This window comes from Vicugna pacos, chromosome 26, assembly GCF_048564905.1.
Source record: "Vicugna pacos chromosome 26, VicPac4, whole genome shotgun sequence".
NCBI classification, from domain to species: Eukaryota; Metazoa; Chordata; class Mammalia; order Artiodactyla; family Camelidae; genus Vicugna; species Vicugna pacos.
In genome coordinates, this window is record NC_133012.1 from 6,761,186 (window position 1) to 6,786,125 (window position 24,940).

At 41.7% G+C, this 24,940-nt stretch overlaps 1 protein-coding gene across 3 annotated transcripts in view; it reads right to left on the reverse strand.

The window, feature by feature from the left end:
• KCNU1 (potassium calcium-activated channel subfamily U member 1) overlaps positions 1–24,940 on the reverse strand; it is a 223,339-nt gene that overhangs the window by 54,794 nt on the left and 143,605 nt on the right. For all 3 annotated transcript variants that reach the window (XM_072950280.1, XM_072950278.1, XM_072950279.1), the window contains 9 exons: positions 20,285–20,390; positions 19,108–19,190; positions 17,918–17,987; positions 17,512–17,664; positions 14,231–14,343; positions 13,795–13,863; positions 10,153–10,242; positions 9,916–10,013; positions 288–402 (listed from right to left, as the gene is read on the reverse strand). In XM_072950280.1, coding sequence (XP_072806381.1) covers positions 288–402; positions 9,916–10,013; positions 10,153–10,242; positions 13,795–13,863; positions 14,231–14,343; positions 17,512–17,664; positions 17,918–17,987; positions 19,108–19,190; positions 20,285–20,390 — 897 coding nt within the window. The remainder of the gene's footprint in view (positions 1–287; positions 403–9,915; positions 10,014–10,152; positions 10,243–13,794; positions 13,864–14,230; positions 14,344–17,511; positions 17,665–17,917; positions 17,988–19,107; positions 19,191–20,284; positions 20,391–24,940) is intronic.

Sequence of the window (24,940 nt, forward strand, 5' to 3'; positions counted from 1 at the left end):
TGCCCCGATCCACATTTCCAGAGTGCCTGTAAGGTGATCTGAGAGCAAACTGGGCACATAACCTTTGGTTGTCATGAGTATATACTGTTTGAGCAACGATGAGGTGGGGTATATCTGCTTAGCTCAGTGGTACTGGGAGAAGTAGGGGTGAATTCATGTTGGTGAGGAATAATTGCATTAGTCAGCATAAGAGCTGATAAAGCACATCTTCCAGTTTTAAGTCAAATTTTGACTGCCCAGTGATTCTCAGAAAACTGCAGGGGACCGGGGTTCTCTGAGGCTCTTACCTGGTGGCAAGGCTCAAGTTGCTCCACATGTTTGGCTGTGGCTCTGGATTGGAGTCCTGTCTCATTGCGCCAGGGTAGTTCTTCAGGTTGTTTGCTGTCACCGTGACCGCTGGCCCTGTAATAGCATGGCAGTCTTGGTGAGTTGGCGTGACCTCTTTCTAAGGGATTTTTGGACCATTCCTACTGGCTGAGACAGTTCTAGGCTCTTGACTAAGGAGAAGCTGGGAATCCTTAGCTACAGACTAGTTCTAAGATGACCGTTTACAGAGAAAAACAAACTATGGTTACCAAAGAGGAAAGGGTGGGGAGGGATAAATTAGGGGTTAGGGCTTAACAGACACACATTACTATATATAAAATAGATAAACAACAAGGACCTACTGTATAGCACAGGGAACTATACTCAATCTCTTGTAATAACCTATAATGGAAAAGAATCTGAAAAGAAAAAATATATATGTATGTATATGTATAACTCAATCACCTTGTGGTACACTTGGAACTAACATTGTAAATCTACTACCCTTCAAATTTTTTTTTTAAAAAAACTCTTTAATTTCCTTCTATGGAGTTAGAGAGTGCATGTTAAATGATTATGAGAATTTTAATACCATATGGCATGCTTGCAATAAGTACCTATTGAGTACTTTCTAATCCACTCGGCACCTTTCTAATCCATTATTCCTCCCATCTCACCCAGGAGTGCAGCATTTGGAGAGCCTTTCTGCAGGATTCTAAGAGAAGGTTACTATACGAGTCACCTCCTCCCTTCTACAGATACTGGTCAGGCTGTAATTCCTTCAGGCTCCTTCGATATTGCTTCCTTTCATTTAATTTTTCCTTCAAGGCTTCCCTTACTATTAATTTTAACTTTTAAAGAAACCTGATCTTACGTGGGATCTATCTCAAAACATTGGTGAATGTCCACATCTGGAAATAACACAGAAGCAGGTAAGTTTCTCATCTGCAGAATGGAGATACTACTGGGACTTCAAAGAGGGGGCTGTTGAGGATAAATGCAAGAATGTTTGAAGTTTAATAACCAAATGAGAAACAGGAAGCTGCTTTGAGATGGAAAACAAACAAAAACAAAAACATACACACGAGCCATGACTTCTTCCTGCACCCATATGTTGACCCTTCATCATGCCATTCTTAGTCCAGACTTGAGATTATGCCTAGGAACCTTTTCAACACCCTGGGCTAGGAAGCCATCCTTGGTCTATAAGAGTTGACATTTGGTATGGTGATAAAAAAAGAACATTCTAAAAGATGCTCTGGAAGTTAAATGCTTCTCTTTCACTATTCAAAAACCCTTCATTATCTGCTTGCCTGAACTTGGCTGCCAGGTAATCAGAGATGGGGAGACTGCCTGGGAAGAAGTTATCAAGGAGATGGACAAAGTCCGAGAGGAGCCATCACTGCTCCTCCCCTTCCTCTGCCCACCTAAGTGGTGAAGAGAGTCATAACCTTTCCTCCCGTGTCAGTTGAAGAATCTCTCTGTACTTAGATGACTCAGAATGTGGAGTTCACCTGGAACAAGCTTTTAAACCCACATCTCACCAGGTTTTGGACAAGGCAGGCAGAAAGAGCCACAGAGATACCTTGCAATCCTTTTCCTTTTGATGTAGTTCTTTCTAAACAATTTTGATCTGGAGAAACTATCAACGAAGTCAAAACACACGTTTGGAAGACGAGGGACATCCCTGGGATATGTGATTTGTCGGCTTAAATCAGCAGTCACTGCATCACGCAGGTGTGCTGAGAGCCAAGTTTGGGGTAAGGTTGCTCCGTAACTGTAATCCTCAGAAGCCTTCACTTACATACGGAATTTTGATGGGGCTTTTCAGGTTGAGTGATGTTTCCTTCTTTTGTGGTTACCTTTTGCCCTGGGGGAATGGCTTGGGAAGGGAACTTCTGAAGAAAAATCTGAGCGAAGACTAACGTGTTACCAACTGTCAGTCTTTAAAGGCTAGCCGGCTTAGGACGGGTGATGGAAGCTGAGCTCTGGAATGTAAAAGGCAACATGCCTTAACTGGCTTGGGAGCAATGGACCTTTCGGGAAGTCTCTGCTTCCTCAGAGCCAAACTCTCCTGCCAACAACGTCTGCCAGGTATTAAAAAAAAGGCGGGAGTTGGGGTAGGTGGGTGAAGTGAGCGCTAGGTAACAACCTCATGAAATTTTTGCTAAAGCTTTGAATCGTCCCCTGTGTCTTACTTAACGAAATCTCTCCTGAAAACACATGAGTGATTGGCATAATCTGGGAAGCTTTCATCATTATGGAAGCACGCGCACGTATGTGGGGGCTGGGAAGAGCAAGAGGGAGGAGGGCTGCTGGAGTCTCTGGTGTGTGTTGTTGGCTGCCTGAAGGTACAAGAAAACTGGTCCACACCATCGCTTTGGTCCCTCCAGGTCTAAATTCTATAATCCTAATGAATTTCCAAAAAAAAAAAAAAGTCTCCAAGCGCCTGCTCTCCCAGGCTATAGACAGAACGTGCAACAACCCATTACTCCCTTTCCGCCCAATTTCTAAGCTGCTTTAAACAGTTGGGGAGGAAAAGCAAAGGATAAACTAAAAACAGGAAGCAATGTCCCCTTTTCTCAAGGCAGCAGGGAGGGAACTGAAGTTTCCCTGATTTCTCAGACAGTTCGATCACTTTATTTATTTATATTTTTATTTACCTATCTACGGTTGACGGCATGCAAGTAGTTATTTTTTTCATATTCTAGGAAAAGGAAAAACAAAATGGATTTTGGTCTAATGCCCTAATCAGACTACTGATGGCTTGCCATGGCTTACTATGACTCCTTCCCTCCGGTTATTCTAAAAACATGGAAAATGTTTTCCATACAAAGCAGCAGACATCACAAAAGACATGGCATCTAAGACGTCTAAGACCTGTGGGTGACGGAAAAAAAAAAAAAGTCCTATACATGGCCAGTACTTTGATTATCTCTCTCTCTTCTTCAAGAACTGATTTCTTGGACAGTTACAGGCAGACATTTCCCTTCCCTGCCAGACAACAGGACTGCACGTTAAGACATGCCTCATACATGAGTTCCATACGGACAGCAATAATTCTACTCCCGTCTCCCTCAAGAAATCTTATCATAGTCCAAGTGAGCGAAAATAATTCCTGCATTATTTGGATAATCCTGAATCTGCTCCAATTCACTACGTAGTTAAATTGTTCCAATTATTTATAGAATTTAGTATTTACCAGTCACTGTGACACACCTAAGCAGTGATACCATGTCATCTGGACAAGAAACACGGCTCTCAGGAGCTGAAGCAGCAACAGGACAGGAGACCAAGCCGCTGCCTCTGTCTTGCAAAAGTAGGGATAACATTCATCCATCTATTTGTTTCTTAATTTACACATCTGTTCACGATGAGAACTTCAAGACAATTATTATAGCCGTGGAAGACGGCATGGACTGGCATGAAGAGAGGCTAAATTCAGAAGAATGAGCTAGGACGTGCTTGTAATCACTGGGATGAGAAAAAATGAGGGCAACAGCCGAGGGGGACGTGGACACTGAGGACAGGAGAAATGGAGCCCCACCGTTAACCACAGGATTGACTACAAGACCAATGGCAACCGCCACGAAGACAGGAACTCAAGATACTGCTCTTTGCGGACTTACTACCAGGTTGCTTTCCTTTTTATTGGGGTTGAGTGGACACGTGGTTCCTGACTCTGCTTTGGAGAAGAAGAGTCATTTAGGGACACCTCGGATCTCTCTCCCACCAAGGTCACTCATGCAGGAGCAGATCTCTGATGGCTTCTAGCCAAGCTAGAGACATGAGCTGGTAGAGTCATTATGGGCGTCATTAGATCTCAACCTTCTGGGTTTGCAACTGTCACCCCTAGGGGACACTGGCTAGGGTGACTCCCTTCTTAAAGAGGTCAATTAGTCTTGGATGTATATGGAAAAAGTGACCCAGAGCCAAACCTAAAGAAAACAGTGAAGTAGAGTAACTTCAAGTTGGACCACCCATTCGAACGGTTTCTTATCATTTCTTCCTGTCCCAGACTCGTTTCATATCCTCTTTCCAATTTCCTCTTTGTAATTCCCCTCTCCTTTAGGTGTGACTCCATTGCAAAAATTCACATTTTATGGGGACTCAAACAGTTCTCCAGAGGATTAGGGGAACTAGGGACACAACTTCCCTAAGGCCATTTTCATGCGGCCCCCTCTCTCTACAGCTCGTCCGTGCTCCTCCCTGCCCTGGCTGAGGACCACCACTCTGATCCCTTGGGCAGCAGAGATTTCAGTGGTGTAATGGCAGTCAGTGAATTGTATAGCTGGGGCTGGGAAAGATTCTGCCCAGTAACCATCTAATCACATTTAGTGGAAAAGCAGAAAGACAACGGTTCCCGCTACTCCGGAGGCTGGCCCTACTGGTCTTCGTGCTCAGGAATCCAAAAGACATCAGGGAACGGGTTCAAATACATATAATTTACCAGGACTTCTCTGCCAGTTCATATTTCACCTGTGTTTCATTGATGAGAGAAATAATGAGATTCTTTTTGAGTGTATGTTCCCATGGGTACTATGATAATCACCATCTATGTGGTACTTACTATTTGCCAGGAACGGGTCTTCATGCTTTTTATTTTAATTTACTCAGTTTGTACACTCTTTATGGACTAATACGCTCATTTAATCTTCTGAGATGTGTACTATTATTATCAGTGTTTTAACAGAACTCTGAAGCACCTTGAGAGCTTAAATGATGTGCCTAAAGTCACATGGCTGGTAAGTCACCAACACAGAATGCAACCCTCTTAACCAGCGCACCACGCCATCTCTCTAAGATGTTACACTACGAATTTAAGTGGAGACCCTCTGGTATGGTTCTAGTTCAGAAAGAAATGGAAATCATCAAAGAAGAAGGATTATAAATCACAGAACATCAGAACTGAAACGGGCCATAAAGATGATTAGGACTGTCCAGTTTGAAATGATGGCACTGAGACCCCAAAAGGTAAAGTGTCTTCCCCAAACCACAGCCAATCAGCGGCACGGATGCAGTCGGAATTCAGCTCTTCTGAATTCTGACTGAGTACAAGATGTGGAAGAAGGTGGCGGGACCAAGCAAGGTTAATTAGCCTAATGAAGAGATGATTCTTCAAAGGGAATGGACTGGGGACACACTTCATCAGGCTCTGAAATGTAAAATATTCAAACTGAAATTTGTACTAACTTGAAGTCAGTAGATTTTTCCATTTGATCATCTATTGGTAAGTCCCTAAGTCCCTCTGAAGAGTTAATTCTTGGTGAAAATTTCCAAGATACTATCATGGCTTTTAAATCGATAAGGCCCAGCAGTCCCCTTCTGCAATGATGTTCTCTTTGGCACATTTTGGCTCAAACTAACTCTGCAGATTCAGATTTGCACAGACGTGCAGTCCCCCGCCTCCAGACCCGTGAGCATTCCATGGTACTCTGCTGCCACCGTCTGGCAAACCAAAGTCAAGAACAGCCGTCTCACTCATGGCCCGCTATTAAAGGGTCCTGGTACCAGATGCAGCAGGATTCTCCTGGACACGGTGGGACAGGCTTGGTAGACATGGTGACCGAGGATCGGTACGGAGCAAGAGGAAAAAGGATTCCACTATGAGAAGAATGAAAGGTCCAGGGCACGCGATCACTACATAGAAACTCCAATATTAGATTGTAAATTGAAAGTCTTACTTCTTCCCTATAAATTACATGTCATAGAAATGGGTAAAATTTGGCCAGTCTTCAAATATGAAGACAGAGGCTTTCTGTTTATACAAAAATCTTTCCATCTTTATACTAGGGCAACTAACATCCTGCTTTAAAATATTTATAACAAAACCATACTTCAAAGCCAGCTAAATAAAGAGGTAATTATTCAATTTATAAAATATGTTTGTTTCACAAAACGATTGAGCAGTGCATGCATACGGGTGTGTATGATTTGTCTGCAAAAGTTTGATTTGTACACTGTTTACAGTGAAGGAAATCATGTTAAATTTCTATATGGGATAAAGATATGGGTAATAAGATGATACTCTAAGTGTATTTTTTTTTCTTTCTTCTTCACACCTTCTTTAATGGGACATTTCTCCATTTAGTCAGCCTCTTCCATTGCCTCAAGAAAGATGCAGATTGTTGTAGAGTGTAAAGAGAGCCAGTGTTTTAACTTCTGAATCCAAAATAGGATCTTGAAACTCATTTAATTAACAGTATTCTTTTCTCTTTTTTTTTTTGTTCTCCTCAAGGGAAAAAATAATACATTACAATGAGAAATAAACCTGACTTGACAATGGAATCCTCTTATCTACATATCAGGTTCCCTATGAAAACCAGTTTACATATCAATAACCGGACATAAAGGGTTAGATGCTCTAAAACGATATCTCCATTAAGTCATCTAAGTCCAGGAAATAAGCTTTCCTTATTCTGAGGATATTTTAATCCAGATTAGGGCTGTTGGTCCTCTAGAATCAAAGCACCCTCCTCTTGGAGAGTATTGGAAGGCAGTGACAAACTCCACAGGTACCTTTTCAATGTGCCAGGCAAGTTAACAACGCAGTTGGAGAGAAGTGTCATTTTGCAATTAATTAACAATATTCTTCAGACTAAAACATGCAGTTGCAAACCCTACATGCAATGCAGAGTTCAGGAAATGACATAGGAAAAGCTTCTTTCTTTGCTCAAAATTGTCTTAGGTTTTCAAGGAAAAAATTTAAAGAGTCAGAGGAAATAGATAGGGTTAGGACAAAGCCTTTAGTTTGGCCTGTGGATGGAAGCGTGAAAAGTTCCATGCACCTGCTCGTAAAACAGCAGTAACCAGTGACAATTATTAACACACACGCCCATTCAAAATCTCTATAATGAACCGCCCTACAGGTGTGCAGCAAATAAAGACAATGTATACAAAAAATTATACCAAATCTTAGGAAGATTAGGGCCACAGGCAAAAGAGCCACAAATTGTTTCCTTTCCTCCAAACCCAACCAAGTGTGACAGACGCCCCATTCTGGATGAGTGTGTCCAGGAACAGAGACCCCCCTCTCCCTCCAGCTCCCAGGCAAGGGCTATGGTGTGTTTCGTGTGTCTCTGGGAGGGGCAGGGTACCAGCATGTCTCATGCTGCCAAGGCTAAGTTTCAGGGCAGTACAGTCAAGAGAATGGAGGCCCCCTCCTCCACGCAGCTGTTGTTCTCGGGGTAGAGCGCCAGCCCTGGCGTCACAGGGTGAAAACCATGGTGTGCTGGTTACTCTCACCCCAGCTCGCACCCAAGGCAGAGGCTTCACAGTGGGAGAGGCAAACCAAGGCCAGAAGCTCCCACCAGGGCCCAGAGACCTCCTCAAAAAGCAGAGGTGTCCATTTGAGAGAAGGGGGCCACTATTTCTACCCCCCAGCTCCTGGGTAGTGGCTCAAAGATTCTGCCTGGAGGGGTAGGCGGGCCACCAGAATGGAAAGCACTGATGCTCTTCCCAAGGGAACCGGCTTTACTTGGAACAGAGCGTGGAGAACCTCAAGCCCAAGGCTACTCTTGAAAACAATGGTGATTTTGGTGGCAAATAATTAAGAGGACACCGTGCCCCATGAGAACACAAGGTAAACCACGGGCCAGAATTTACTACAGAGAAGCAGGAGAGAGACAGCTAGTAAGTGCTCAGGGTCAGAACAAGCGTCAGACTGGCCTCAGAAATTACTCCTGCAAAGGGGCTCAACTTAAACCAGACAGTGTGATGGAGCCATTTATACTGTCAAAAATAACAGAGTCATCGGCAGCCAGTCAGTGCGGCCCAAGAGCTGGGTGTGATACCAGCAGAGGAAGAGAGTTTAGCAGCAACGTCAGGTGTCACTCCCTTTTTACGACATGGCCGGGAGAGGCAAATCTAGAGAGACAGAAAGTAGACTAGAGGTCGCCAGGGGCGTGGGGAGAAGAGAACAGGGAGTTCCTGCTACGGGGTATGGAGTCTCTTCCTGAGATATGGAAAATGTTCCCAAATTGACTGTGGTGATGGTTGCACGAATCTGCTCACATACAAAAAGTCCACTGAATTGTTGGACCTTTTAAAAGCATGTGGTATTTTACTTCGTGGTATTTGAATTATATCTTGATAAAGCTATTATTAAAAAAAAAAAGTGGCAGTGCCTGGACCCCTGAGAAAAGACTCAGTCCCTTCCACCACCCAGCACACACATCTAGTGCTTCCGGATGGTGAGAGGGTAGCGAGGCAAGGAGAATGTGATAGTTTTGTGATGTGCGAGGGGAGAAAATCCATCTGGAAATCCTTCTCATGCAGATTCTTGGTGCGCAGTGCACTCCGAGGAGTGCTGGGTAACGAGGCAAGATGACTATGGAAGAGAAGGCGGCACGTGTGTTTAAGCAGGACGAAAGCCCGAGAAGGCATCACTTAGGTTCCCACATCCTGACAAACCTACGTACCTATGTGGGGAGATGGGAAAATCTCACACAGCAGAGAGACTCAAATAACATACGGAATAAAAAGACTAGGAGTACAGGGGCCCTGATGACCTCCAGACCAGAGGCCATGGCAGGGACGACAGATTTCAGTAACAAACGACCGAAGGTGACCCAAACCCAGGAGGAACAGAGTTGCCAATGCAGAGGTCACAGAAACTGGCACAGGCCTCAGGAACCAGCAAGGACTTGCATGAAATGATGCCCGGCTGTCCAATTGTACAAGGTTGCAACGATGCTAAGCACATTTACTCCTGCATTTAAATAGAATACCACTGGGGCGAGCAGAAGATCAGAACCATAGAGATGAGAGTCTTGCTAGGAAATTCAGACTTTGAACTGATTAAGTTTAAACACTGGGATTTTTACCCAAACAATCTCAATGTACCAGGAAGAGACTGTTTTAAGCCAGAAGGGACTCTGTTATCATGCATGCTTGAGATACATTTTCCTTTCTCTGCTGTGAAGTGAAAAGGGTCATTGGTGAGCTATTTCGGGTTCAATTTGAGAAAAGAGAGAAAGTCACATTTCCTCATCACTGGGTCAGAATGAATAAACTTTAAACTCCCTACAATCTAGGAAGGAAACAGAGTACTCAAGGAATGGTGTTGTTCCCAGACTAGAAGAAATGATAATTATGCACGTGATACAGGTGTCTGGCTAGAGCTACCGCAGCAATCACACTGCAATATAAGCGTATCAAACCTTAAAATTATACAATGTTGTATGTCAGTGATAACCCAATGACTTTTTTTTAATACAAAGGGTCATGAGGTGGCATCTTTATGGCCAACCAAGCATGCAGATGCGACTGAGGTGGGAAGACCAGTGCGATGCAACAAAAAAGCAGCAGGCTAAAAGCCAGCGTGCCTGGGGTTGACCTGGGCTGTGTGACTTGGGAATCACGTGACTCAAGCTCTATCAGAATGCATTTGCCTGGCTGTGTCGGGGTTGATCTAGGTATCCAGTAAGGGTTCTTCCAGCTCTAAAAGACTGATTCTCAGGTCCTGGATGCCCAGTGAGTAAACACCTGCCAATTCTTGGCCAAGTTCCAATGGACACTTGTCTTAAGAGACAGACCCCCCCTTCCCTGTCCCTTGGCCACACCCCCTGGAAGGTGGGCTGGGGACGGCCGGACAGAAAGCACGCTTACCTGTCATGTGTCGAAGATTCTTGTTTTTGCAGCCACACTTTCCAATTAGCTCTGGAGTATACACATCACTGTGACAGATGGCACAGTAAAAGAAGGCTCTGGACAAGACAAACAAATCAAGAATGACTTATGTGAGGCTGCACATGGAAGGAAGTACCACACGGACTCAGTCTGCCTGACATTAGATTGCATTTGCTTTAGGACTTTGTCCCTGTAAAGTAATAAAATAAAATTTACCTTTTGACATCCTTTGCGGATTCAGCGATAAAGAACCCTAACGTGTTCTTATGGAGCTTCACTTGTGCAGGTGGATTCAGTATCAGACCACTGGGAACAGAAAATAAAAAACAGTAATTTCCCCCTCCTATTTCCAGGGCAATATATGGTGTTTCATTCTGTCTTTACCAATGGATTCTCTAAGGGGCAGGGTTCATGGGACTCAATCATCTACCGCCAAAATTTACAACAGAAAATGTGAACGTGACTGTATTTAATTATTTGATTGCTGCTGAATAGGCTGAGTGGCACCAGGTGACAACCCACTCGCTGAGCTGAGGGAGGATGAGCTCCTCCTGGACTGAGTCCTGCACCGGAAATGGTCAAACCAACTCAGATCTGTGACGCCTTGCTAATTTCAGCTATCTTATGCCAAACAGGCCACCGCCACATGCTGGCTAGTCTTCTGGTCACCCTTCTGGTCAGACGAGTCGTACATACTGGTCTGTACATTCTTTGGCTATTTGCCTCCTAAAATTAGATACATCTACTTAATGAGCTGGATTCAGAAGTTCCTTCTATTCGCCTGTACAATTTTCCAACTTGTATGTTTCTTCTGACTTCACTTTTGTCCACCTTGATTTCAAGATTTTTGAGAGCAGGAACCAGGTGAATTGTTTCTCCTTCCACACTACTTGAATATTTTGATTCTCTATTTCCTTATGGTCTGTGTGTTTGAAAACACTGTCTTACGAACTTCATTCACGACACTCCGTCTGGCAGGACTCCACCGTGACTCTTGAGTTCCTCGCATTTCTCCCTGTGTCGGTCAGGATCTCCTGTTTTTATTTCCTTTAGTTCAGACCTCCAGTATGGTGAGGACTTGTTACCATCTACCTCCCCTCACTTCGTTTGCGTGTCATGAGAGGACTCCTTGCCTCCTTGAAAACACACGCCTCCTTTCTTACTCACGTTGGAAAGAGTTCAAGTCTTCATTTGGGCAAAGCTCAGTCTGTTGTTAGGAGAGTCCAAAGTAACCTGCACATATGAGAGCCCTGCAAAAATAAAAGATGGGTGCAATGAAAGCTCTCTAGCCCTAGGCCAAGAGTAGAAAGATGCTGAATGGCTGTGTTCAAGTACATCATTACCTGAGACACTGTCTGGCACTTTCTGAGTATTGACTGATATTAATACGTCACTGGAATGACTGCTTTGCACTTTGAAAAGGAAAGGACATGGACTTGTGCCTCCCCTGCCCCGATGCCATTGGTTGATGTTCACTTGAGCTCCATTGTATCTTCGTTTCTCCTCTTTTAAAGGCAGGGTCCTCTGAACCCATGTTAAATATTTAGCCATGTAGATACTGCCATGATCGTGTCTCTGGCTGCAGCTGAAAGAAGACGCGAACCTCCTTTGAAGACTTTCTCAAACCGCCGTCATCGCTTGACTCTTTCTCTAAGAGAACAGCCACGTGTTCTCTTAGAGAAAGTTCGCCAGTGGAATAAACTCGGAACATTACCTGATGGGGGCTGGACCCAGCCTCACCTCTCAGCAGGTGGCAAGCTATTCCCTAAGACAGAGCCTGGGCATTGTCCAGGGCGTCTGCAAGTCCTACAGTCGACTGTATCAATTAGGGGAGAAGGTAAAAGGGGAGAAAAGGTAGGTCCCCCCGCCGAGTTTTCCAGTGCACTTGCCTCAAGCCCCGCACTGCGATGCCCCACGTTCCTTCCATGTACAGTGACTATGGGTTTGGTACAGCTTGGTGAACGGGAGTGCCCCGAGCCAGACCGAGTTTGGATTCTCGCTTTGCCACTTGCTGGTGGTGCAAGCTTGGGGAAAGCACTGAACTCTTCTGAGCTCCAACCCATGAAATGGGCCTATTAATTATACTCTTCCTACAGCATCGCTGTGAGGATTCAGGAGTTGATGGAAGAGAAGGGTCTATAGCAGTGCTGGTCATGAACACGCGATCAGGTAAGACTGCTAATGTCAGTATGTTTGCCCAATCAGGATTTCATCCCTTTGAGGCATCTGACTCTTTGGTGAGAAACCACAGTTAAATCTATGTTGGAGCAGGTGCCCCTTTTAGTGGGGGCAGATGTATGGCTAGCTAGTAAGCAGTACCAGGGCTCCTTGAATACGTGTAGAAATCAGTTGCTTATTCATGTTTCTGGTCTACCATGTCCTACCAACCATCCTAATAAAGTTTATAGAAATATTTTGTCGAAACAGTATTAGGAGCATTTGGTCCAATCACTTCTGAAGGTCAGTGAGGAAAATGACTATCTCATGCGGACTTAAAAAAATTCACAGGAGATTTTGGTATCCTTGGAGATTTTGATTTTATAAAATCAGAACTGGGGTTTTGAATTCTATACGTCTTTAAAACTTTGCAAATAACTCCGATGTATAACCCAGGTTGGGGAAGGCCAAAGATGTTAGAACTTGATCAAGCTCTGAGCTAGTATGAAACCTAAATGGCCTGGTGAATGAGGCTAAGTAGGAAGTCATCATCTTTCCTCTGACCTGTTTCTAGTAGAAAGGAGACTTGACATGGGTTTAGAGTCTGAGATTTTCTTGAGCGTGGCAGAATTGTTCAATGAAATGTAGCCAGCCAGTTAACACTATTCCTCACTCTCTGCTTAAGGATTTACTTTCTACAGTATCTCACCAATTCTTTTTGCCCAGGTATCTTCCACATCCTCCCTACTTGAGAGATTGCTTCTTCTTTCCAATAAAATCATCCCTTTATGGCCCATCGGGTATCATTCAAAAATTATTGAGTCCTGACTGTTTCTCTATAATTCAAGGGTTCAGTGTTGGAGCTGGAAGGGGTCTTAGGGACTAATTCATGTGATCTCCTCATTTTACAGATGACGGACACTTCTCCAAGGCCACTGGGCCAGCAAATCATAATCAGGATCATTATCTCATCTACTGATTCCAACTGAATTCAAGGCAGTTTTCCACTAAAAAGACACACATAAGCCAACATAGTGGCCTTTCTTATTCCTCATCCCACATAAGCCCCACTTTTCCGTATTTTTCAGCACCTGTTATTTCTGGATCGTTGCGGCTGATTCTGTTTTTCCTGGATTTTCTTTCTCATTATGCAATAACTTCTCTTGCTTCTTACGTTACTCAATATGGGTTTTCAGGAAATGCTGATAGTCTGATAATGTTACCTCTTCCCTTTATCTACCTGGTTAACAGCATACTTTGTCCACGAGGCCAGTCAAATTCCCATTTTTCCATATTTCGCAGGTTAGTTTCTAAGGCTAGAGTTGATGGTAGAATTTTTATCACAGATGATTCTATTTCATGGGCAAGACTTACAAGAACTGGTAATAGATTAGGAGGAACAGATCTGAGAAAGTGACCGTTTCTTTGCTCCCCTGATCATGAGAGGGAATTGGGGCAAGGCCACAGGAACCAAGGCAGAATTCCTGCCCACCCACAAGGGTAACCATTCTAACCTCAATCCTTAGATTATAACCCCTGTCGTGAGAGACAGTATTAACAACACCACAGCAGCCTCGGTGCCCGACTGGCTGGCTCTCAACAAATGCCAAAAACCTTAAGTGATGGCTGCATGTTTGGGAAAATCTTAATCATAAAGATTCTCCTCAAAGAAAAGGAAGAGGTTGGAAGGCCCACTGGTACCAGTAACCGTGACACATGGATTTGTGTTCGATGGCTATCAGCATGAGATGCATCTTCACAAAGCAGAGCCTGGGAAGGAAGACAAGTAACTGTGAGGCAAGAGAGGACAGTGGGGCCTCGTGCCCAAGAACACAGCTGATACTATGTGCCCTTTGCCCCAGGAAATGCCACCCCTGGCAGACAAAGGGCCCCTCACATCTGGAATGTTCACTTGTCAGTGACTCCACCCTGGAGGAACTCACAGCCAGCGTGCCACCTGGGATGGAAATGAAACGGTCCCACATGGACTGTAACCTCCAGGTTGCGGGCACGCAGGCTGAAGCCCTCTTGTGTCTTCAGGGTGTGTCACAGAGCCTGGCCTACGGTGAGCCCCCCGCGAACATGGTGGAAAGAACGCTGTGGCACACAAATGAGGGAAGGATTGCTCTTAACTCACCGGGACACATCAGGAAAACTCATGCCAGCAAAGTCGTCGGAGAGACGCTGAGTCAGGATTTTGTTCTTCAGGCCACTGAAGAAATACTTTTGCCAGGGCTCTTTAGGACAAACCTGGAATACACAGTTATGTCGCGTGAATCACAATGACACGGGATGTGCGATCTTGGGGTTCAAGTTGTGTGTTGTCTCTGCCTGTGCATTGTGAGCTTAGACAGCACAAGATAACTGCAATATCTGTTGTGATGATTGCGATCTTAAATCTATGCAGGGTTGGCTTAACCAACCTCTTCAATGGTGGGCCCAAAGGAGGCACCATTTGTTGGAGGAGCTCCGCCACCAGGCAGGCCCCCGGGCTCTCCTCCCGCCAGGCCGCCTGCACCCCGGGAGAATGCAGAAAAGTCAGAAGAAGAACTGAAACTCTCACGTGCATCTCAACCATTTCCACCAGAGGGTTGGGAATGAAGTGGGAACATCATGACTCAGTTTCTACCCTGGTGGCATCCAAGCCTCTTTGCTAGAAATTACAATTCCCCTAATAATTTCAGCATGGTAGACTGATTTTTTGAATCAGGAACAATAAGATGGGAAGGATAATATGGAATCCACCCTGTCTCCCCCTAAATATGGCTGTTCAAGCAGAACAGGCCCCACAGAGCCCAGAATCTCCAGTGGAAGCCTGGGATTTCTAGGAACTCCGGAACACAGCGGCTGTGGGCAGTTCAGGCCAGCCCAGAAACTATCCTCAGATGGCCACCTTGTGGTGTAGCAAGAACAAGACAGAAACAAACACACAAGCAAAAAATTCTGCCCTGCTAAAAAGGACCACCTATGTCCAGCACACCCCTTCCTCGTCCCAAGATGCAGCCGAATCTCCTGCTTTCCCCACTTTCTTAAAGCCCTCTGTTGAGGAAGGCTCCCTCCCCAGGCAATTCGAGCTCAGTTCAAGTCCTCATTATTAAAGACTGGCTTAGTGCTTCCAATCCAAATGTTTCAGTTTTTGTAAGAGGGTTTAAAAAAAAAAAAAACCCGTAGAGATGAAGATTTCCTGAGTTAGTTTAAAAAAAAATCAGGGAAACAGAAAGAAAAGATGGATTTTGGATCTGGATGGCAGAATCAGGGAGCTCAAGTAAATCAGTTGGGTTAGATCTAATCTAAACTTAAGCTTAAGGCGATGCTCTGTGCCTAGAACCAACCGGAAATGCTCCTCGGACTACAATTTCTCACCATGTAATCAATATAGATCAATACAGTCAAAATACATGGCATTGGCCCAAGGCTTTTCAATCTGAGTGTTCAGAAGTTTTACAAATGCTAGCTCAATACTTGGAAAATATCAGGTTATGAGTAGATTAACAAGTCTTATTTATTTTATTATTTTTTATTGAAGCATAGTTGATTTACAATGCTGTATTAGTTTCGGGTGTACAGCAAAGTGATTCATATATATATATATGAATATATATATATATTTTCTAACAAGTCTTATTAGATGCAGAAACTGACAGAGAAAGTAAGTGTCCAATCCGAGCAAAATAGGACATAAGACACTGGAGTCCTGGCCATTAAACCTAAGTTAATAGGTTTAATTAACTACATTAATTTTAGTTAATTTAATTAATTACAGAATCTAAAGCATCAGAGCAGAGTCCATCATTAAAAATCTTGCCCTGATTCTGCCCAGTTTAGCATTTCTGAAAGTGGGTTTCAGATATCACTCCCCACTCCTCACAAAAAAATACTATCATGACCACAAATCTCTCTCAATTCTTATGTTCCAAAAACATCTCATGAACACTGACAGGTGACCACCATCATTGAGGTTACAACCTTAGATAAACAAACAACAAAACACCCACAACAGGGCTGGCTGTTTGTCTATCTTCTCTATTTCCATGACGGAACAAAGTCTTCATACACAGGTCTGCCTCCATTTATGATCTCCAGCCGTGGACATTAAAATCACGATCATTGCAAAAGATACTGCAGTCACCTCGCGCTTTCTAAACTTACAACGCACAGGTAAACACACTTTCCCTCTGAGCCATTTCCTGGGCCACACAGTGACCAGAAGAAGGTTAAAGCATGTTCACGTAGCACCATCAAGGCTCGTCCTCACTGCCTGATGGTCCATTCTATTCATCTGCGTGTGACACCTCCTCACAGTCACAGAAGGAAGTTTTGGAGAATTCTGTGGTTTCCAGTCAGGGTTTGCTGGCCAGACCATCTTTTGAATATTTGCCCTCTTTTGCTTTTTCCTTAACGGCACCGGGGAAGGAACCAGAAAAGATGGAGACTTTTTTTTTTTAACTTATTTAATAAACGAAATAAAGTGCAAAGGGGGGCCACGAGGAAAACTGCATATAAGAAAAGGCAAATGTGGACACACAGTTAAGTGGAGGGAAAGGTTACTTTCTGGGGAGCCTCTAGACAACAGGATATGAAGCCCGGCTGAAGGTTAGAGCGTTTCACGGGAAGGGCATTTGGAAGGCCGTGCCAGGTGCTGCAGTATTGCATCCCAGTGGTCCATTCAGCCACTTACTTTGCCTCAAACAAAGGTATCAAAAGACCTAACGTGGGAGATTGTGAGTAGATACTCCCACAGCCAGAGGCACAGGGCACAGTGGTAAGACTGTAGGTCAGACAAGTCTACCTCCGCGGCTCACTGACTTACGCTACAGTAAATTAGTTAGCGTCTGTTACTGGGATACGTCCTTGAAATATCAAGGGGAAACATAATGTCTTTAAAATGCATAAGACACAGGAGACATTCAACATGTGGCTACTGTGATTATTGCTGCATAGAATGTCCCCAAATAACCTGGAAAATTAGATCTTAATTATTTGTGTTATTATTTGTTTGATGACTATAGTTATTTATTATTATGTCAATTACTTTGTATACAACTTACATTTAAATATATGACTTCTCCACTAATAACATAACCCTTGTATTTTTACCTTCAGTAAGTCTCAGTGCTTCTATACTTACAAATATATTTACTGTCATAACATCACGGGCTGCAGGGAGGAAGCAGAGTTATGATTCCTACTCTGCAGATAAATATTCTCAGGCAAGAGTAAGATAAATAACTTCTTCAAGGTCAGTGTGCTCCCTGGGACTTCCATCTAGATTTCTCAATCCCTCCCCAGCTCAGGTAGAAGTCAAATCTCATTTCTTGGGTCATTCTTGTTTTTCTCGATTTTTATTTTCTATTTCTGATCTTAATAGTTGAAGACATGAGGACAGAGCCAAGATTCAACATCAGTTTACAAGGTTACCTTCTTGTTTTGCTCGACAAATAGAGACGTCAGGAAGGTACACAAGCCTGGCACCAAACAGCCTTGGGCGATAAATCCAAGCTTTAATTCCGCAAAGCAGATGATGTTGTCTCCAGTGTTCCAGTTCCAGCTGGGGATCTTTGGCAGAAAGACCTGTTTCACAGTAGAAAGTAGCAGAAACAGACTCGTGGATACAGAGAACAAACCCATGGTTACCATGGGGAAAGGGAAGGAGGGAGGGGCAGGACACGGGAAGGAAACTGAGAGATACAATGTAGTCTGTATAAAATAGGTAAGACCCATTAGAAAGTAGTAAGTTCACACATTACTTAGATGAACTAAGTTCATCCAGCTCTACAGACTAAAAGAGGGGGAGCCGGATAGGCTGGAGTGTTACGTACAGTACCTTGTTATGGGACTGAAGGATCTGTATGATGACTCTGGTGTTCGGGTAATAGTTCTTGATGGAGAGCACCCTACACAAGGAACAAACATGCTCATCGGGGGTGTGCCGTAGTCAACGTCTTTGTTACGTAACTCAACCCAAAGTTGAATTGTGGTGGTGTGACGCGTGGGCAAGCACAGGAAAATAGCATATTGCAAAGGTCATTGTGACGATTTTCAAAAATGTCCTGTTTTATAGCATATACACAGGAGGGTGCTAACATCTTAGGGACTTAGGAAATTAACACTATGCCTAGGTAAGCTCTTGGTATTAAGAGACTGTGGCCTTCTGAGACCAATTCTTGAGGAGGAGATGAACAATTTCATCTATTTTAGCCTTCAAACTCAGACACATTAATTACAGGAAAAAATAGAGACTGGATCGCTGTCTAGAGCTTGAAATAGCTCATAGACTATCTAAACCAACTTTCTCATTTTACAAATTAAGAAATAAAGCTCTATCTCATATTTACTGTATGGTGCATGTTCTCAGCTGTTTCTTGCTATCTGTAGAGTCACCTTCAGCTGTGCACATTTATTTTGGTCTGGGGGCCAGAAGTTCACCTGGGTTAGGTACAAGGCCACTGCCAGCACAATAATGGTTTAAATCTGTTCCCACAAATCAACTTCCTGCTCACAGACAGTTCACAGTTAGAGATGGTAACGCTGACCCTAGCCATCTGGAAAATACTTGCTAAGAGTCAAAAGCATATCTTACTGAACCATGTACAATCTTTCACTCAAACTCTTGGAGAAAAAAACTCAATAAGTAGAAGTCTTACTAATAAGGTTCACAAATCACAAACGCCAGCTTTATTTCTGAGAGGAAGTTAGGCAGAACGGTGCTATGTGGACAGTTATCAGTTATCTGTATGCTTGCTTTTCAAATTTAGGTAGCAGTTACCCATCTGGGAGTCCAGTAAGTGGAGAAGCACACGGAGACACAAAATACTCTATTTTGACTTCCTTTTTCATATATCTGCACAGTTTGGGGCAAAAAAAAAAAACAGGCAGAAACCTGCAGTATGATTAAACCCAGTGCTGTGACAGATGACATCTTCTCTTGTTTAATCCTACGCACTGAGCTTTATTTTAAAAGAGGTGAAAGTAAGTCAGCATTGGAGCATTTAAGACACAGTGTGAGCTTCTTACCTCATGATGTTTGAAGTGTCTTCAGCATGGAAGTCACTGCACAGAGGGTTGGCTATGATCAGGCATGCTTCTGCACAATCCACCTGTTCCTCAAGATTAAACAGCAGCCACCTCGTTAATAACATGGGAAACCCCCAAGTGTTCCCCTTTTGGGTTTCCTTTTGACTTTGTCATACAATTTGCAGTAAGAAAGCGAGCACACTTGGGAAGGATTTGGGATAAGGATGTCTTGACATCAGAATCACAGTCCAGTCAATGCTGTAAGGGTTGCATCAGAGGGACCAGGGCATAGCGTCTCTGGCACAGATGTAGATTGCTTTAAAACGGGGTCAAGTGCATAGTAATATGTTTCCCATCATCCATAAACATACTAGTGATGTGTAATAGGATCTTTTAAAGCAACTGCCTGTATATTTATTTACCTTTCAGGATAGCAAGGAATGGAAGAATTGGAAGTTTGCTGGGCTCAAAGCAAGCAGTCATTCAGCAGTTGTGGATTCTGAATCTTAAAGTTCTAGAAAATTATGGAAGTGGCTCTTTAATCCCCAGTTGCAGGAAAGAGATTATGCTGTGTCAATTTTTTGCTTCCATTCTCTGTGTTGGCTCTATAGAATTGTGCTTTAAAAACTGAAGCCCTTTGTTGTATATGAATCTGTGAAATCTAAAACATGAGAGGAAGCTGGCTTTGCTCTTAAATGAGCGATGCCTGGAGGGCTGTCTGTTGCTCATCTGTTTCAGTCTCAGCCTAAATGGGATCTCTGCTACTTCCCTTCATGTTCCTCCTACCAGAGGGCACACCAGTGTGTTCAGGAGCAGCTGGTAAAAGCTGACAGATGCCTAGAAATCTGCTAGAAATTGCTTGGATAGTAAGACCGAACACACTTTTGCTATCCTTGACTTTTTAAGGTCTCTTAGACTGACAAAATAGGACTGTTCTAGATAAACAGAGAATTTTGTGATATAAATAAATTAAGTATGAGTGGAGGTAGACAGAGAGGTCGGCTTGATATCTGTCAAGAAGGATTTGGAGGTCTGTTACATCTCCTTTATGATCAGCTTTAAAGTGGAAGAAGTCATATTTCCCCCAGTTTAAGAGTCTGGAGTAATATATTTGGAAAGAGCAGTTCACCCTACCATTTTAAGTGAAATTACAAGGAGGAAGAGAATTAGATCTTACCGCAACCCGCCTCAGGTCCTCCCACTTCAGTGCAGATCCAGACACGAAAGTCGTGTAGGCCATGTAGCACTTGAATATGGTTTCCAATTCCAAAGAAGGAGGAACCCTGGACAAAGGACGTGGTGCCAGATATGGAAAAAGAAGACTGGCTGTGGTTTTGAGTTTGTTATATTTATTTCATGCATTTCATAAAAGCCCTAATCTCCTCTTGGAAAACGTCCATCCTCCATTATTAATCCACATGGTTAAGTGATTTTGATATCACCAGCCTAATTCCAAGGATGGGCCTGACGCTCAGGTGTAAATCAAGCATAGTGATATGAAAAAATCCAAATCAGATTAATGCAAAAAAATTAAACAGGATGAAATTGTTCAGAATCAAATGAAAACAATTCAATTATTCAAAAAGACATAACATTTTAGAACAACTATAAATTTATGAGATATAGCTTCTAAATACAAAAATAATGATGAAACTAGAGAGAAACTGATGAATCTGCCATTATAATGAAAGATTTCATCACATCTCAATTATTGACAGATCAAGGAGCAAAAAAGTTATCATCAAGTTTGATACCTATAAATTTGGAACAATGTTTAGGGTATCTAAATTTTTTCATTTTTATTGAGGCGTAACTGACAATTAAAATTGTAAGATATTTATTGTACAGTATGATGTTTTGAGATAACGTATACACTGAAAGGATAGTTAATTAACACATCTATCACCTCACATATTTACCTTTTTGGGGGGGTGAGGACATTTAAATTCTGCTCTCTTAGCAAATTTCAATGATACAACACAGTGTTATCAACTATGGTCACATGTTTTATGTTAGATCCTCAGAACTTATTCATCTTAAAACTGGAAGTTGGTATCCTTTTATCAAACTCCCCCTCTTTCCCCCAACCCTCAGCCTCTGGCAACCCATCTTTTTACTCTTTGTTTCTATAAATGTGACTTTTTTTAAAAAAAGATTCCAGATATAAGTGATACCATGCATCTGTTCTTCTCTGTCTGGTTTATTTCACCCAACATAATGCCCTCCATGTTCATCCATGTTATTGTAAGTGATAGGATTTCCTTCCTTTTTTAGAGCTGAATGATATTCCTATATATATATATATATATATGTATGTATGTATATACCACATTTTCTTTATCCATTCATCCACAGATTCGATTACTTCCATATCTTAGCTACTGCAAATAATCCTAATTTTTTTCAAGGGCACACAGATATTTATCAAAATATCAACACACTTTATCAAAAAGCCTCAACACACTGCAGAAAATAGCTGCCATACATATTATGATCTCTGTTCACAGCACAATTAAAGTAGATGTTAATAACAAACATCTTCAATATTCATCGTACTTGGAAATTTTGAAAAACAGACTGCTGAAAATCTTATGAGCTAAGAAGAAATTGTACTACAAGTAATAAAATTCTAAGAAATATATTATGTTGAAAACACTAAATATCTAAGTCTTTGAATGCATTAAGAGCTATTTTTAGGAGAAAGATGACAGCTTTGTACATTAACATTGGAATAGACCCAAAGAAATAAGAAGGAAAGAGACAATAAAAGCAAGAGTGCAAACAGTGAAATAGAAAAGGAAGATAAATCAGAGAAGAGCAACAAAGACAAAGGCTGGTTCTTTGGGAAAAAAACACACTAATATAATAGGCAATGCTGTGGTAAAATTGATGGAGGGGAAAAAGACAATAATGACTCACAATACTGAATGAAGAAGATAAAATAGAGATAAAAAATAATAATGAAAGAATACATCAACAAACCAAATGCAACAGCTTTTTAAACTAAGACAAAATAAACAAATTACTAAAAATATATCTTATCAGAACAAATTCTAGAAGGCACAGAAAACTCTGTATGGTCATATGATTTAAAGAAATTGAAATTTAGTTTAAAATCTCTCAAAACAAACAAATATGAACAAAACACATAGAAACACCCACACACCAAACAAAAATTTTAAAACCACCAGTTTTAAACAGTTTAATGAGCAACTTCTACCACACTTTCAAGCAACAAATAATTCAATTTTTATACAAAGTCTTTCAAATACCTTAAAAAGAGAGAATGGTTCCCAACTAGTACTACAAAACCAAAATAACCATTATACCAAAACTATTAATATAATTCACCACATTAACAAATTAAAGGTGAAAAATTCCACAGCCGATGCAGAGAAAAAGTTGATAAATCAAGTATCTTTTCACAGTCAAGACATACAACTCATGGTATATTAGGAATAGAAGAGGGTGTCCTTAACCAAATAAAGGGTTTCTCTAAAATAGAAAGGGTGACCTTAGTGGGAAAATATTAGAAAAGTTTTCTTTAAAATGAGAAAGGAAGAAAAGATGCAGTCATTGCATTTCCCCTCAACATCATATTTGATGTCTTAGCAACTGCAATAAGAAAATAAACTGCAAACATAAGGCAAAACTGGAATGAAGGAAATTTGTCTCTATCTGAAACAATATGATTATTTACATAGAAATCCCTAATAACACTACAGAAAAAATTAGAAATAATAGAGGCTAAGTTAACAATTTGGATTAACTGAAGGTTAATATACAAAAGTGAATTCTGATTTTTTCTTAATACGTAAAGCAAACAACTAGACAATGCAATTAAAAACTTAGTGTTGTCAGTTTTTATGGCTGAGTAGTATTCCATTGTACAAATATACCACATCTTCTTTATCCAGTCATCTGCTGGTGGACATGTATAACTGAAAACTTGGGCTCTACACTGGAATTTGACACAACATTGTAAAATTATTATAAATCAATAAAAAATGTTAAAAAAAAAACCCTCAGTGAATGGGTTGGTTGGTAAGTAAATTAAATGCAGATAAAAGTGAGAAGTAAGAATCTGCAAGGTAGGTCAGAGTAAATTCTCCAGAATGTAACACAGAGATACAAAAAAGAGGAGAAATACAAAAGAGAGGGTAAGAAATTTATCTGGCACAGTAAAAGAGGGCTAACACACTTATAATTGGATTCCCAGAAAAGGAGGAGAAAGAACATGGTGACGAGGGTGATATTTGAAGAAATAATTGAGAATCTTCCAGAAATAGTGGAAAACACCAATCCAGAGACCCAGGAAGACTCATGAATACTAAACACACTAACTTATGAGGAATTCAATCCTTCGAACATCAGAGTAGAAGTATAACATACTTTCATATTAAGTACAACACATCTTTTAAGAAGATAATTCATTTAAGAAGATAGTTTAGCCAGCCTCTTAACAGCAACAACCGAAGCCAGAGATCAACAGAATAATACCTGCACAGTTCTTAAGGATAAAAACCAACAGTTTAGAGCTCTATATCCTTAAAATGAGCTTTGGTGGAGGGGAGGGTATAGCTCAGTGGTAGAGTGTGTGCTTAGCATGCATCAGGTCCCGGGTTCAATCTCCAGTCCCTCTATTAACATAAATGAATAAATAAACCTAATTACCACTCCTCCCCCAAAAGACTTTCCAAAAACAAAGAAAGAAGAGAAAATAAAGATGTCTTTACATTAAAAAAAAAAAAGCTTGTCATCAGCAGATCTGCATTTAATTCAGGATAAAAATGGGCAAGGTAACAGTCATTTCTTAAGAGGGAATCCAAATGGCTTATGCATATAAAAATATGCTTGGCTTCATTACTAACCAGAAAAATGAGAATAAAAACCACAATAAGATACCAGTGTCTTATAAAACACTATCCAGAAGAAAGGCTAAAATTACAAAGACTGATGCTTCTAAGTGTTAGGTAGGATGTGCAGTTACATTTCCCAGTGGTAGTAAGGACGCAGGGCCAGGGGCACTCTCACGGCTGCTCGTGGAAGTGCAGACCAGAAGGAGTATTTTGGACAACTGACAGTTCTATTACAGGGAGATTTACCACCCTGCAATTTTACTCCTGGCTACCAGGACACACAGACAAGGATTTTCAAGGCAGCATTCTTCATAATAGCTGAAAAGTGAGGAGAAATGTCAACCAACAGTAGAACGGATTAAGAAAAATGGTGGCGCATTCATAAAATGGAACGTCTACTAGAGACCATTGAAAATGAACATGCCCAGCTTTATCCAGCTCCCACCGAGATGACTCGTACAAACATTACACTGAGGTGAGTAAATTTATATTTCATTTATGTAACTTTAAAAAACAGGAAAAACTTACATTCTCTAAATAAACATAGGAGACAGGACAATTAATAAATAGAAGATATAAAGTCAGAATTAAAATTACCTCTAGGGACTGAAGATGGGGCTACAGTTGGGGAATCTTACACCAGGGTGCTGGCAACAGAACGTATCTTGATTTGAGTGGTGGTTACATGCGTGTTCACATTATAATAATTCATTTTAACGTACACCGTAATTCTATGTAATTTTCTGAGTTATGGTTTGGGATAAATGGTGTTAAACATGGTGCTTAATTATTACCTTGCTATTTAAAAAATAAATGGAAGTTCTGAGATATTTTTTCTATGCGCCAATGACTCACGTGCAACTCTTGGAGAGACTGTTCTGGTCCTTTTATATTTCCTTTAAGTTCTGCTTGAAAAACTAAAGAGTTTCCTCTTTAGCTCAATTTTCTTACAATACCTTATCACACATGATTAT